This window comes from Alligator mississippiensis, chromosome 1 (genome assembly GCF_030867095.1).
Source record: "Alligator mississippiensis isolate rAllMis1 chromosome 1, rAllMis1, whole genome shotgun sequence".
NCBI lineage: Eukaryota > Metazoa > Chordata > Crocodylia > Alligatoridae > Alligator > Alligator mississippiensis.
The window spans coordinates 214,840,789-214,856,417 of NC_081824.1; the positions used below are offsets into that span (position 1 = coordinate 214,840,789).

At 43.6% G+C, this 15,629-nt stretch overlaps 1 protein-coding gene across 1 annotated transcript in view; it reads left to right on the forward strand.

Moving 5' to 3' along the window:
• The window catches only part of SLC1A4 (solute carrier family 1 member 4), a 49,343-nt gene extending 36,944 nt beyond the window's left edge, over positions 1–12,399 (forward strand). The window contains exon 8 of the mRNA XM_014595098.3: positions 1,142–12,399. Coding sequence (XP_014450584.1) covers positions 1,142–1,376 — 235 coding nt within the window. The 3' untranslated portion in view covers positions 1,377–12,399. The remainder of the gene's footprint in view (positions 1–1,141) is intronic.
• The last annotated feature ends 3,230 nt before the right edge of the window (positions 12,400–15,629 follow it).

Sequence of the window (15,629 nt, forward strand, 5' to 3'; positions counted from 1 at the left end):
AGGAAGGAAAATAGTCCTGTGACATGTCTGCACATAAAACATTAAGTAACCAAACAGTACAAAGTCACAAGTTAAGCACATGATAAAATTAGACCAGAAAATGACTGAGTGTAGATGAAGAGAATGTACCTTTTTCTTACCAGCCACCCATCAGTTTAATCATCTCTACCATTTCAAAGTAACCAAATGGCCTTTAAACCTTCTTCCATTAAATTGTATCCATGTTACGTTATTTTGTGTGGTATGGCCAAAGGGCAGTGGGATATGACATGGGGCCAAGCTAAGACAGAAGCTCTAGTGTCGGGCAAGCATTTTCTGCCTGTTTTTATGCTTAACTGAACATCAGGGTCTGCAAATTCAGGCAAGACTATTACTAGGTTTCATTGTACAGAGGGGAGACAGCGAATGCAATAAAAACAGAGAAAAAAGCTTATGAAAAACTGGGCGCACACAGACACCAATGAAAATGAGCTGAGTGGCAGAGAAGACCATGAACAAACAAATCCCATTTATGCTCTGTAAGAGAGTAGCCACATCTATGTGTGCATGGTTGAGTTTGTTATCCCTAATGACAGGCAAGCTGTAAGGCCTGCCTCATCCATAGGCACACTTGGCAACTTGGTGCTGTTTGCAGTTTTGATGGCAGAACAGCAGTGGAATTGGGAGTTTCCAACACAGAGATCAGGGTTGAGGATTGGATTCAGGGCTCTCAATTCCTGTGCTACTGGAGACAGGGCGCAGGTGCAGTATTGATCGGTACTGTAAAGGTGCTTGATCTTGAGGATCAGGAAACACAATTGGCACTTGCTTTTCCATGAGATAGGCCAGGACACCTGCTTTAGAGGAGACCACTTGTGCTTCCTCCCCTGCCTGGGGGAAGAGCACTACACTGGCAGGAAGTGTAGAAACCAAGGTGGGCTTACCCATGAAACACTTACACTCCCTTTCTGAACACTGCTTAAACTCTGGTAATGCATCATGAGAGCATCTAATGCCATTGAATATGCAGCATGAGCCAAGCATATCCATTCACTATCTCCATTGACTTCAGTGGAGGTATAGCATGGATGAATTTGGCCCTATACACTGAATTGTGCCTCTTAAGTTAAAAGGCTGCCTGTATGCTTTTACTATTGCCCAGGGACCGAACCACCACTGTTGTGAACGTTGAAGGAGATGCCCTGGGAGCGGGCATTCTTCATTATCTGAATCAAAAAGAAATGAAGAACAAAGAGCAGGACCTAAAAGAAGTCAATGTAGAAGCGATTCCAAACTGCAAATCTGAAGGGGAAACATCACCTCTGGTAACACACATGAACCAAGCCTCCAACCCAGCCAGCACGGTGGAGCCACCTTCTAAAGAATCAGTCTTGTGAACTAGGGGCAGCTTGTGAATGAGCATTGTAGAGTGGACTGCAGACTTGTTAACATGCCTGGACTGTTTGCACTGCAATCTGGGGCTGGATGGATGCTAAACTTTTCAGTTTTGACATGTTTTGAATCTTGTTAGGCAGGTGTGTCTTTGTGCGTGCTTGTTTTTCCCTGGTAAGAGCAATCACCTTGACATGGTATTTTGGGGTTTCATATTATATGTGTGCGTGTGTGTGTGTGTGTGTGTGTTTTGTGCATGCATACACATGCACACATAGGAAAACAATACCATCCGAACTTTTGGTTTAAAAAGATATTCAGCAATAGAGTTCATGGGGGTGGGAAGGAATGAAGTAACCAGCAAGTATTGATGGTAGCTGGAAAACATCCAGGGACAGGCAATTATTTTGGGCAGAGGGCTGCTTACTGAGTTTTGGCAAGCCGTTGAGGGCCGCGTGACAGGCAGCCAGGGGCAGATAAATATTAATTTTCTAAATTTTTTTAGGGGCCCCGTAGGCTGGATAGAATGGCCTGGAGGGCTGCATCCAGCCCGTGGGCCTCATTTTGCCCACCCCTGTATTAGACGGTATTGTGCTGTACAAGGCTGAGGTCTAGCACATCCTTAATTGTATTTAGGTACCAGTACTTACTGTGAAATACCAGCTTAGGACTCTCTAGTGAAACAGTAGAAAGTGCCATTTTTGTCCCCCTGTCCGTTAAAAACATTATTGCAGACAAATGTTGGAAACCTGTTTTGTTTGGGGATTTTCTTTTTTTTCAAATTTAGTATGAGAGCCTGATCTTCTTTCCAGTCTCATGCTGTATTACCAGAACATTTGCAGGAAGGCAGACCTCACAGCAGCTTTCACTCTCTACTCCCTCACTTTTGGTGATGTAAATTTAAAGGCAAAAACATGCCTTTAAAATAAGAGGTCTGGTTCCCAGCTTCCCTCCCAAAGAGGCAAAACAAGCCACTCATAAACCAGTTGTGGTACAGTAAGTACTCTGGGATTGAGAATTTTTATAGCAAGTCACAGAATTGGTGATAACAGCCCTGAGACAAAAAAAAATTGTCAGCTACATACATTTAAATGTACATGTATGTACCTGCCACTGCTGTGTTTTCTGTTTGTGTGTATTTAATGGATTAAGCCAAACATGGTGCGAGGTGCAACTTGCACCATGCAAGGTGTTGTCTTAACTCCTCCAGGGTACTCTGCCTGACACCTGAGCCAACTGCTTTCTGACTCGCCCCCCAGGCTTTGTAAATTTACAAAGCCCACTGAAGTCACTGTAAAGCTCCATTTCATTGCTGTGGGTCTTGAATCAGGTCCGTAAAGCCTCAAAATGAACACTGTTTAAACGTTCAGGTCTCATCTGACTTGTGATGGAAAACAAGCATGACACCTTGCCATGACTTATTTTAGAGTGAGCTTCCCAGGCACATTTAGTACAATCATTACAAGTTTATGCTGTCCTCACTGTGCCCCTGAGAAAAGTCATTGTTGGCTTGTCTCAGCGAGATACATTTGTAGAGATTCTTTCCCTTTTCCTACCTCCTCTCTGTACAGGAGAGAGAGAGAGAGAGTGGAAAGACTTCTATTGCTGGAGTTTCTCATTATGACAGCTCAGATTTACTAAGAGCAGCAGCTTTGGCTCATAGAGTATCTTTCCTCATGAAGGAGCACACAGTGCATTGCAAAATTACATGCAAAATATATACAGAGGTTACGTCCCCCATCACTGGAGGGCATGCCAAAGTCTGCACCGGCTTCCGTTTCTGCATAGATGTATGATGTAGCCTTCTATAGAGTGCATTGCAATAATCACATGTAGCAAAGTGATTATAATTACCCGAGTTGGAATTTAACCAAGGCTAACACTCCTACCCTTACGAAAAGGTGCCATAGTATTTTAATGGACAAGAAATGTTCAGGACCAATCTTTGTGTTGTCCAAGAAGCCTGGAATCTTGCAGGTAGCTAAACTCTATTTTAGGCTCATGTGAAGAGCCTGTTCTTTTACATATGGGCACATCTACATGTGCACTTTAATGTGCATTAGCCTATTTTAATGTGCATTAAAGGATCACAAAAAATACCATGCATTTTTGCTAATGCACATTAAAATAGGCTAATGCACCCTTTTCTAGTGCCTCATAATGGAGGTACTAAATTTAATGTGCATTACCAAAAATGCATTAATGAACGTGTAGACACATCCCGTATGTATTATTCTTACATAGCAAGTATCATGCCTGGGATTTCATGAAAGTTGAAACATTTTTTCCCTATCAACACATCTTCTTATGAATTATTCTGTCCATCATCATTGTCATGAGCAATATTTTTATTGGCTGCTTAATGTAGTGTTATTTGCTTTCAACACAATGCAGGCCTGTGTGACTATTATGTTGTTTCTGGGTTCTTCCATCCATCCCGTTGCAGTTTGTTCTTCGCCTTGAGTGGGCTATGCAAAATCATAAAGGCTTCAATGTTACAGTATCTTTACTGCAAAAAAACATGGTTATGTGTTAACAGCTGTCCATGGGCCCTGATCCAAAACCCTTCTGAAGAGCAGCATCTTTTTCCATTGGATCAAGCCCTTAAAATAAGGGTGTGAGTTGAAAAAATAAGTGTGTGAAGGATCTTCATAATTCTTACAGTGTAGGAATTGCAGGAATGTTCTGCTTCTCTGATATGATCATTATCATACCATATGCAGAGATCGCCATGTTTTAAAGCACTTTATGGGATCAGTAGCAAAGGGGCTGCCTATGGGCCAGCCGGGCTGCCTATGGGCCAGCCAAGCTGCCACTATGCACAGCTGCACTGCAAGGGAAGTCCATCACAACTGCGCTGCTGTCAGCTTCAGTCACCAGGATTTCTTTGTAATATGGACACGATCTGTAAAATAATTTCAGTGACTTTGAATTAATACATCATTGAGCTGAAAAAATGTTACTGCTTCTTTTCTTGGTTTGTCTCTAGGCTAGCAACATGTTTTGTTACTTGACTTCCCCTCCACAAATAATACGGATTCCCTGATGAAATAAGGCTTTTTCATGCCTTTGATTTGGAATAGGCAAATCCTGTCTTTTCCTCCTAGTACCAGAATACAGGACTTTGGTGCAAAAGTACTTCCCGGGGATTGATGGGTTTTACAACCCCTACAGACCCTGGGCTATGACAGCCTCTTCTGTGTGTTTACTTTGCCTCCTTGTTGTAAGGACAGGCCAGTGAGTCTGCATAGTTGTAGGCTCGTTCTAACATCCACCGTAAGGCAACATGATCTCAAGGTAAGTATGGGCCTCCATGTTGAAGATGCTTTGATAGTTGGAAATTTTCATGAAGGCTTCTTTACTTAAATCTGGCAGTGGAATTTTATTGCCTATTTAAACTAACAGCGTGGTGAGAATCTGACCTTCTGTCTTCACTTCCCATCTGCAAAATGGAGAGTACATAGTAATAATCTATAGCTGTGGTCAACTGTTGTCGCATTGTTCGACAGGTCACTGCAAGATAAAAGGCTCTTTTGAGCCATATGACCCATTGGGTCAGCATATTTAAGGAACACTAGTTTTTGTAGCTGCTGGCTTGCAAAGGAGTGACGTGGCTGGCATTGTCTGGCCACTGCTCCCTCACAATGTAAGGAATGAGCCTGAAACACAACTTTGACACAATGGGTGCCTCCTCTACAGCCCACCAGAGTGTCCTTCTACTTCTCTAGTTAAAAAACATTCCTGAACTACTTGGATCCATCTTCTTCTCCTTTGGCAGCAGTTTTTTGGTCCTGACAATGTTTTGCTAATCATGTTGATTCACATTGACCAGTTTACAGTTCAGTATTTTATTGTAAAAGTGGTGTTTGGGTTTCTAGCCGTGTTGTGACTGGCTACTGGGCGCTATTGCAATAATAATAATAATAATAATGATTATTATTGCCAGAGTCCCCACTTTGCTGTTGAAAGAGCAGCTTGACACCTTCTTCCTTTGCAGTCTTTCCATCTCCATGTTCTCATTCCCTATGGCATTCCCACCCAGACCTTTCCTCTCATTCATTCTTTCCTCCCTACCCCTCTTTACCACAATGCCATAGGATATTTGTCCCTATCCGGGGAAAAAGACCCAGCTGTACGCAGTTGAATACTGTTGTATGTGTAACTTTCTTGACAATGCCCAAGTGGATCTTAGGGATGTAGCTTTAGCCAATCTTTTCACATTTGTAGGCTGAGATCCCTTGTCCAGCCACCACTTTCCAAGGCTTGGTTAGTACATTAGTTGCCTTGATCAATGACACTATGTAGTACCTGTGGGTGCCTATAACTGTGCTCCTTCACATTCGAATTAGAACAGGTCAGAGCAGGCTTGATCAATAGAGTCTGCTCCGGGTTCTAATTCGAATACTGCAGCATCATGTATATTAAGCCGCCCCCCTCCCCCCCCTGCCCTGCCACCGCATGTTTTAAAATGGCCGCAGGGCACTTTAACTAAACCGTGTCAAATAAAATTTAGATAAAGCATCCCATGGCCATTTTAAATACATGGGGCTTAATACATGTGACACTGTGGCATTTTAATTAGAGTGGATGCTCAGGAGCCCCTCTAATTGAAACTTGTCCCCTCCCTCCCACCTCCTGAGCATATGACATAGGCTACCTATACATTATCCTAAGGAAAAAGACTTTTTCTTCGCTTGTGGGGTGTGACCAATATTGTCCAGCAATCTTCTGCTGTATCAGGCAGAGGAAGTGCCCGCACATGTTCTCCTGTTAGAAACTTATAATGAAAAGGGCTGTTATTCTGAGTAACCAAGATTTAACAGAGTCTTGCCTGGTGTAGTCAGGCTGTGTGATCCCAGGCATAGATATTTGTTCATTGCTGAGAACTTAAAACCCTCTTGAGATGTCTCTTGCAGTTACTGCGAACAGCTTTGTCTGAAAGCAGGCTGAGGACAGACTAGGCTCCTTGGGTTGTGCGAGGCAGGGGCCGTCCTTAATGTGTATTGTACGGTGCTTAGCACATTATTCACCTTTTAACAAGTAACAGTAAGTGCAGCCAGCCAAGGCCAAACCAGCTGATAAAAGTGAACTCTCTCCCTTTTTCTCACTGGGTAATGCAGTTCTCAGGGAGTGTGCTTATCTGGTGAATCCTTTCTTGTGAAAGTATCTGTGGGCTTCAGCAGGAAACAAAAAAAGGGGCAGGGTTTTAGGCAGCTATTGAAGGGAGAACTTCCTGCATCAGGCAATCCTTCAACCAGACCCAAGGGCATGGCAGCTTTGTTGCCAGTTACCCCTTGTATATTGCAACCTGTGTCCTTGTAGTACCAAGCTCCTCTGAGACTCAGAAACACAGCTGCCTTCTGCAGAGAAGCTGAGGCTGTGACTGCCCCAGCAGCCTAAGATTCTGGGAGAAACCTTCCCTGGGCTGAGCCTATATTCATTACTTCCCACAAGTGCAGCACATTTCTGCCTGGCACAGCCCACTGACAAAACTGATGTTGGAATCTACCCTGGGTCTCCCAGCCTCTATAGATCCTACTCCTAAAATTAGTTCTTCTCAAGAGAGTCAGGAATAAAGCCACATAAGTGAGGCTTAGCAAGAACCAGGGACTAGTCCTCATCTGGTGGAGATGCTCATCTCTGCATTGACTGCAATGGCACAATGACAAGTTATAGCAGGCTGCCCAGTCCCTACAGGCTAATCCTGCCCGTGATTCCCTAGGTAGAAATGGGCACATTACTGGAATCTTTCAGCTTGTTCTCCTTTGTAAGCAGGGATAACAGTACCTGCCTCTCAGAAGTGCTGTGAGAGTAATGCATTAAAATGTTTTCCAAGCACTCTGAAGCAGTACATACTACTACTACTATGCTTAAAATGAAGACTCAAATGATTAAATGTTATCGTGTAGCAGGTTGAGTACTGTTGCAGTGCTCAGGGTGCTGTCTATTCTGTATATGATAGAGAGAGGGAGGAAATGAACGGTTACAGCATATATTTACATTACTAGTTCAGTGGATCCTTGGCTTGATGTTGGAATTCTTGCTTTCCAGAAAGGGCATGCGGTTTGGTCAAACAGGAGTGCAAGACCCTGTTAAATCCAGCCCTTGCATTCTGACTCTGGAGTGAATGAGCTGGAATAAAAAAAGACTGAGTTCTGAGAGAGTGCATTTCTTCACATACTTTTAAAAGATCTTTATGAACATATTCATGCCTTGGAAGAGTACAGGGATATTTAGGAGAGTGTTGGGATGGTGCTTGTTGCATACAAATTTTTGGCAGCTTGGGAAACATAATCCTGATCTTGTGTGTCTCCTCAGCAGTCTAATTACAATGGGATAACTGCTGACATAACTGGAGGGACATCTTAGGAAATAACTTGAGGAGCCTCCCTGTGCATGAGACAATAAGCACCCTGAGTTAAACAAATGCCTGTGACCAAAGACATGATTGGTGGGAGGTATAAAAGGAAGAGGAAGGTAAAAGCTTTACTGCTACAAAGCTAAACGGCAAATTGTTCTTTGGTGTTATGGAAAAAAAAAGGAGTGGTATCCTGGGGCTTGGGGATTAGGGAACACAACAACCAGTGGCAACGTGTAGGGGATGGACGGGGTGCACATGCACCCCCTGAGAGCGCCGGTGTACCCCCTGACAGGTCGCACAGGGGGACAGGTGGGAGCACTTGTGTACCCCTTGCAAGTGCTGGCTGATTGCTGCAGCCACTCCCAGAAGTGGCCGCAGGGATCAGCTGCGGGCAGCAAGAATGGCCGTGATCACCACCCCCACCCCCTGCGGCTGGCGGGATTGGCCATGGGGGGGACACCCCCCCCCCCCCTCCCGGTCAGTGGGACTGGTTGCAGGGGGGCACGTACCCCCCCCCCCCCGACTAAGGTGGCACCAGTTGCCTGTGACAACAGAGAGCAGGGAGCAAAAAACAGAACAACAGATAAGACTGGGAGCTTTGGCAGGGAGCAGAAAGCAAAGAAACAGATTGAGCAGGGGAAGGAGATTGGAGTAGCTTACCTTGTGGCTTGCTTGCCAAAAGGGTTAGCCTCCTGGAGCAGGGAATGGGATGAGAAGCTGAAGGAAAGGCATACTTTCTTTGTGCAACTGGACAGAAGTTGAGAGCTACAGTGAACAGTGGTTAAAGGGATTTGCAATGTGTATAGTAGAGGAAAGGCAGATCCCTGTACTCTGGCTGGCAAGACTTTGTGACAGGCTAGTCAAAGCCCTAGGATTTGTAAAGTATAGTTACTGAGAAATAAGCATATGATATACAAGCTCCAGGACTCTAAGAAGCCTAGACTGGACATTAGCCATGACTACAGAGACATAACAGTACAGTTCTGGGTCAGTGACTGTCCTACATTTGGTTTGCTCAATGGCCAAGACAAATGCTTTTCAATCCAATGCACACTGGTTATTACTATATGAACAGAAAGCAGAGTGTGTTGGTATTACTATTTATGTCAGTGTATTGGTAAGAACCATGTTGATTTGCCACTTCATGGAAGAAAGAAGACAATGAGGAATGACTTCAAATGTTGGACCACAGGCTGAAACAGCTTCGCTTAGATATTTTTCACATGGTGAAGACTGCACAGAACCTTAATCTAGCTACACTATTTCTGTCTTCATACCTCAGCCTTTGCTTGTTAAATTATGCTAAGGGTAATTCTGGTATAAATCCTTTACACTTCCATAGTGCTTTTCACTCATTAGTCTTTACAGACTTTTGACAAGGTGATGATATCAACCCATTTTACAGATGTGAAGGAGAAATTAATGCATAAAAAGATGAATGACTTGTCAAAGATGACACAGAAGGTTGGTGGCAGAACTTGGAAAATAGTGACCCAGTCCTGATATACATGACAGCAGATATTTCCTGATATCCAGTCCCGTTCACATTCAAGCCAATTAGTAGATGGTGGGTGCATAACTCATTGGCAGTCCCTTGCAAGGAACATTGTCTTCCATGATTGTCTTATCTATGGGTCTGAAGGTCCATAACTACATTCTGGGGATAATAAGGTGTTTAGATGGGAAATGTTGTTTGGGATTGAGGGAGGATATCACTCTGTTCATGCTTGGTGGAAACTTAAAAGTGAAGAGCTCTTATGTGAAAATTCATCTTTCCTTCAGGATGGATTTTGTACAGGCTAAGAAACAAAATAAGATTCTCTCTCATCTGGCATTTACAGACTTGGTTACACCTTAAGGGGTCTAATTCTGTTTAGGTGCTGAGCATCCTCAACAAGTATTAGATCTTGCTCATGTTTTACCACTCACTTCATGAGAACAGACTCAGGCCAGCTGAAGTCCATAGGAGTTGACAATCTTCAGCACCTCACTGATGCCATGTGCCTCACTCAACAAAAATGCAAGTTTGTCTTCCTGGTTATTCAGGATCTCAAAAGGCCTATTCCCAGAAGTTGGCTGCAAGGCAGAATAGCTGACTCAAAGGAAACCAAACCTAGGAATGCATAGACAATGCTGAATTAATGCAAAGTTAATGTTATGGTTTAAACCCACGGGCCATGTCCATGTGTGCGTGGACATTTGGTTCCCTGAGACATCTAGCAGCGGTGCACCTGGGGTTCTGGGGACTACCCAGGGCTGCAGCAGCAGCAATCCTGCCATGGGGAGCCTGGCCAGCAGCCAAAGTATGCCTCCGGCCTGCCAAGCTCCAGTTTTAAGCAGCGCACACTGCCCCCATGTATGCCACTCCGCTTTTCGTTTTCATAGGTTTTTTTGACCCCTGCATATCCAGGGATCAAAAAAACCCCAACCCCATGCAGCTCCCTTGCAGCACAGAGAACAGCTGAATGTGCGGTATATGGCACTGCAAAAGTGTCTGCGGTGCCACGTACTGCACGGCTGTGCTCACTTGAGGCAGCCACAGAGGCCAAGAAATTCAGCATTAGACTTTCCTTATATCTTTTCTCTTGCAACTATATCTTCTGATAGGGTTGTTCATCATGTGATCCAATAACTCTGAGCAAAGCAACATACTATTTATTTTATAAACATAAACAGATTACATCAGGCGTGTAATAGATTCTGTGCTAATTGCAGAAGTTTCATGCCATACGAGACCTTCCCAGAATGCTTTCTAGCAAGGAAATGGTATGTACATGGCCAGAGCCACCCCAGAATTGAACACAGCTAGACCGAAAGGACTGTATTCCTATTGTATAACCATTGTCTATAGTATAACTAGCACACTGTAGCTACTGAATTGCTGACAGGAACTCTGTGGATCTGATGGGCTGATGGAACTGTCAGACTGGGCCACTCATGAGCCAGGTTGCTGCATGAAATAGCTCCACGCAGACAAGACTAGCACTGTAGAGGGTCAGCCTTGATATAGAAGAAAGAGGCCTTAATGCTAAGGATTTATACCTTCACTTTTGTGTATTCTACCTGCAAAGGCTGCCTACTGCATGGCCAGCGGGGCTGATTAGAACATAGACAAGGGTCTTTTAAAGTATCAGAAAGACACTTACACCCAACACTGCTGACCTGTGTTTGTCTGTGTTGTCAGGAGATGGAGCCATGGATTCCACCTGGGAGGAAGGGGCTGGGCTGGAAAGCCATTTAGAGGCAATATGCTGTACTTAAGAACTACTTTACTCTTGGGCTCTAAACAGGGTTTCATGGACAGTGGTCCCAGTCCAGCCAGTTAAGCTTTAGGTGTCTCTTTACCATAAAGAACAATAGGGCCTCGTGTGAGCTATGTGGTCGTCCCTCTTGGACCAGTCTAAGCAACTGCTGATCAATGAAGAACAGGAGCTCACAGTCTGATCTATGCTGTTCAGTGTGTCCCACAGCTTTCCATTATATTTTTTTTCATGATTCATAAACCTCTTTTTTATTAATGTCTTTCTTTTGTCTGCATAATAGTTTTGCAAGGTATGTACATAAAACCTGTGGCATGTCTTAGGGATTTCTTAAGGCATGGTATGAAGACCTCACTGTGCACCTGTGGCGTGTTAATGAGAGGTGGGTCTCATCCCCTGGCCAGCAAAGTGTAAACCCATTGTGACCTACTCACACTTTGTAGGGAAGGAGATTTGATTGGCAACGCAGAGTCGGAAGAACCAGGCGCAGCTCCAAAGGTGGAAGGAATCTCATTCTCAATAATAACTGAAACCTGCCTTATTGTATAAAAAGGTGCCTTGGCCCAATTTTCTTCTGTCTGGCTATTGAATATTATTATGCATCAAAGTTAAGAGATTCAGTTGCGCCTAGAGGTAAGGGGAGTATGTGACAGTCCTAGTATCACACAGTTTGGCCTCTGACTGGAACAAAATTCAGAACAATGGAAAAATTGAGTCCACTGGCTTCTTTATCCTCTGAATTCCTCACTGTTGGTATTTCTGCCTTCGATGCATTTGGGGAGGGATTGTTTTATTTTTTACAAAGATATGTGTCCCTATTTAGGAGGGAAAGTTCTTATATTTTTATATGTTAAGCAATTTGATTAATTCTTTTAATAGAAGATGAGATGAAAAAAAAACACCATCCCCTGTTCAACAGCATTTCAGTGGCAAGTGAGTCAGTGTCCCTTATATGCAGGTATCCACCTTTAGACCAAAACTAACACTGAGTGCACTTAAAATGACCACTCCACTTATGAAAAAGCTTACATGCCATGTGGTTGTGCTTTGTGAATGTCTGTAAATAATGCTGTTTTAAAGGTCTTCTCTGCTTTGGCCCATGTGACTCTGCAAAAGCCTGGTTGTTATCTCTCAAGGACAGACTTGTGGCTATGTGTGCATGCAGGCATCAAAGACCATAATGTGGTATATGTTGCTATGGGAATTTTGGGTAGAAGTTAGATTTTTGTGCTTTTTGTATTGCACCTTTCGCTATAAAAGGTCTCCCTTCCTGTCTGATAGGCCCGCAGTGCTAAGAGTTAGAATGAGTGGCACACTGCACATGCTCTATCTGTCTTTCATGAAATCTTGTATTTGTTCTTTCTTTTCCTGTCTCCTTGGTCCGAAATAAAGTCTTCTAAACAGAAAGCAGAGTTTTGTTGTTATTATCTGGACTCAGGCTCTAGCCAGATATCCATGCTCAGGATGACTGGGAGTTTTGCCTGAAAAAGACTGCATGCTCAAAGCCTATAGGAGCCCAATTTTCTATTGAACTCACTGGGAGTTTTCCTGAATAAGTGCAGAAGAACAACTGAGTGAGGGCCTTGAGATTTAGCCCCAAGGTACTAAGACTTTGTCCTCCTTAGTTCCTTGTGCACATAATTCATTCTACCAGCTGTTGCAACCCATTGGCCCAAAGAGGCCATACAGATTATTTCAAAGAGCTAAGAGACAAGAGCTGTTCTATTCACAGTACATCCTGCCCCTCGGAAAAATGAGTGGGGATGTAAAAATTTGTTCCAGATGCCTTTGTGTCTCATTGCTGAGTTCTGTGAGAAAGCAGTTTATCTTTTGAAGGAACTCTGTCTTTCTTCTGCTCTGTATAAAAAAGCATGTGAGGTATACTCACCAAGGCAAATGTCCTTCCTGGTGGAAATGTAGCACAAATTGGTATTATGGAAAGATTTTGTGGCTTTATTTTGTGGCTTTGTCCATTAAAAAGAAATGTAAACCTCCATAGATATCCTAATTAACTGGGATGTCCATTGTTATTTGCACTGATTAAAAGCAGCCATCTCCCTCTCCCTCAGCCTGTTTCATTCCACAGCAATGTGTTGGTCTCACCCAGACATATCTGTATCAGATTATCGCTTTCTGGGATGTCATTACCTTGGTGTCAATGTGGGCTCTGACTAAATACAAGTTAGATGGCGCTTATTTGCCAAATATAAAACCTCCTGGCTGTAAAAGCAAGCAGCTAGCAATAATGAAAGGAAAACTCAAGCCAGACTTTGCCCCTGGAGGCCTTGAGATTGAACAGTTTAGCGACCAATTCGTTCAAAGATGCATGAACTTTCCAAGGCCTAGAGCTGCTGATCTACTAACCCTACTAATCAGCCTGCAGAGTAATGGGGACACCTTGTGGCCAGACAAAGGAAATGCAATCTCTGTTGGATTACCCAGGTCTTTGGTTGATCTCTGTTTTCCCTGTTTGGTTGAGAAATGTAAATATTATAAAAATCATTTTCTATTTTTTTTACCATTTATTTCTGCATAAGGGAGATAAAAAGGAAAAAAAATGTGTGATTTGCTAACCCTTCCCAAAGAAAACTGAGAGAAAGGGGCAAAGAGAGAGGCCTTGTCTAGCATTCAATGTTCCTTACCCAGGAAAAGTGAAGAGTTAAGTAAAAGGTTTTCACTGTCCATATGGAAGCCACTAATTGTTGGACTCTTTGTATATGTTTTCTTGTTTTGGAGCCCTCAGGTCGTGTTTTCAAGCTCTTTTCCATGACCAGAAAGGCTAGAAACTTATTTTAAAATATTAAATTTTGTAAAATCACTTGATTCCAGGAGCTGGGGATTTAAGAAAAAGCGCCAATGATTGCAAGACTCATTTATTGTTGCGAGAATTGTCAATGTTGTTAGTGGGTCACTCGATACTTACATCCAGCCCAGTGGAAGAGAATAAGATGCTGAAAGATGTAATATTTCATTTTTTGTTATATTTCTAGAGCTTCTGGTCAGCAAGACAAACATGAACACGATTTGCAGTAGTACTGATGTCCTGAATCATAGAATCACAGGCTTGGAAGGGAGTTCACAAGTCAACTGGTTCAGTCCCTGACATGAATGCAGGAATGCTATTCGTGAATCTGCAAACACACAGATTAAACCAGGGATGTCAAACATATGGCCTGCAGGGCAGATCTGGCCTGTGAAGCCATATGATCCTGCACCATGCACCACAGTGGGTCAGTCCAGGCACACACTACTGGACTGACCCATCACATCTGTATATGATTACTTTGCTGAGGGTGAAGTGGCATCTTTTCTCTGACCCCTCAGTAGCCAGGCTCACTTGCTAATTGCACTTCTGCCAAAGGGATGTGAAAAGGAGACAAAAGATTAACTTCCTTGACCTGTCCCAAGAAAACAGAGAGAGAGGGCAGAGAGGGATGGGCCACATCTGGGATTTTGCTACCCTGGAAAGATGGAAAGGGGAAATTAAAAGGCTTTTGTCCAAAGGACATCCAGAAACTGCTTCTTCCTCTCTTGCTGCTTTTCCCTATAGGTGACTTCCAAATTGAATGGCTCATGGGGACAGGGCAAACAAAAAAGAGGTGGGGAAGGAGGCAGCCTGCATAGACAGCAGCTGAAATATGGAGCTGTACCCCTGGGGATGAGAGTTATAGTAAATGTGTAACATAGCAGAGAGTGCTGGTAGAGGATGTAGAGGGCTCCTTTTTGTGCCCTGGCATATGACATGGCTCAGGGTTGCAAAAGTTTATCTCACTGTCACAAGGCAAGAGCTAGGGTCCTTGGGCTGGCTTCAGGACCTTCTCCCTTAAGGCAGATGGGGACAAGCTGGTGAATATCCTGGTGCCTTGGCAGCCTGCAATGAAGTGAGGATGGGAAGTGGCACAGGGGAATTGAGAGCTAATTTGGTCAGACCGGGGTGGTGTTAAAGAACAGCTGACAAGATTTTGGCACCTTTAATACAGATCTAATGTTACTTTTATTGAGCCCAAAGTTGAACCCCTGATGTTAACATTAACTGAAGCACGTGTACAACCCAATAGTAGTAACCACCAGCTCTTGACTAAAGCCCCAGAGGGCCCAGTGGTTGGTCCTGTGTACAGAGGGCCTACATATGAAAGTTAATCCAAGGAGGCAATTTGGCCCTATCCACTGAAAGGGCCTGCAAACTTGGCCCTTTGCTACTAACATAGCACATCCAAAGGCTCAGAAGATAGGCAGATCTTGTAATGGAAGACAACTTTGATGCAAGTCATATTTTGGCAAAAAGTCTTTGCTGTCCAGGGCACTATACAGTAAAGGGAACTGATTCTCAAATGCTTGCAAACCCACCCCTGCAAAATTCATGCATATCAGTAACCAACTGTTGTCAAGAAACAAAGTGATTGCAATGAGGTTTCCTTCTACTGAAGTTCTCTAATATTGATCAGTGAAAAAACAGCTCATGAATGAGCCAAGCATTTGCTGATACCACATTAGTCCCAGCCAGTTGCATTATATGCTTAAAATTTGACACTGAAGCCCATGTAAACATTATACAAGAGTATATGGCGCACATCCAGGCATCAGGTTTCACTGCAGTGCATCAACAATCCTGTCTGTACAGAGATAAATGGTGAGGA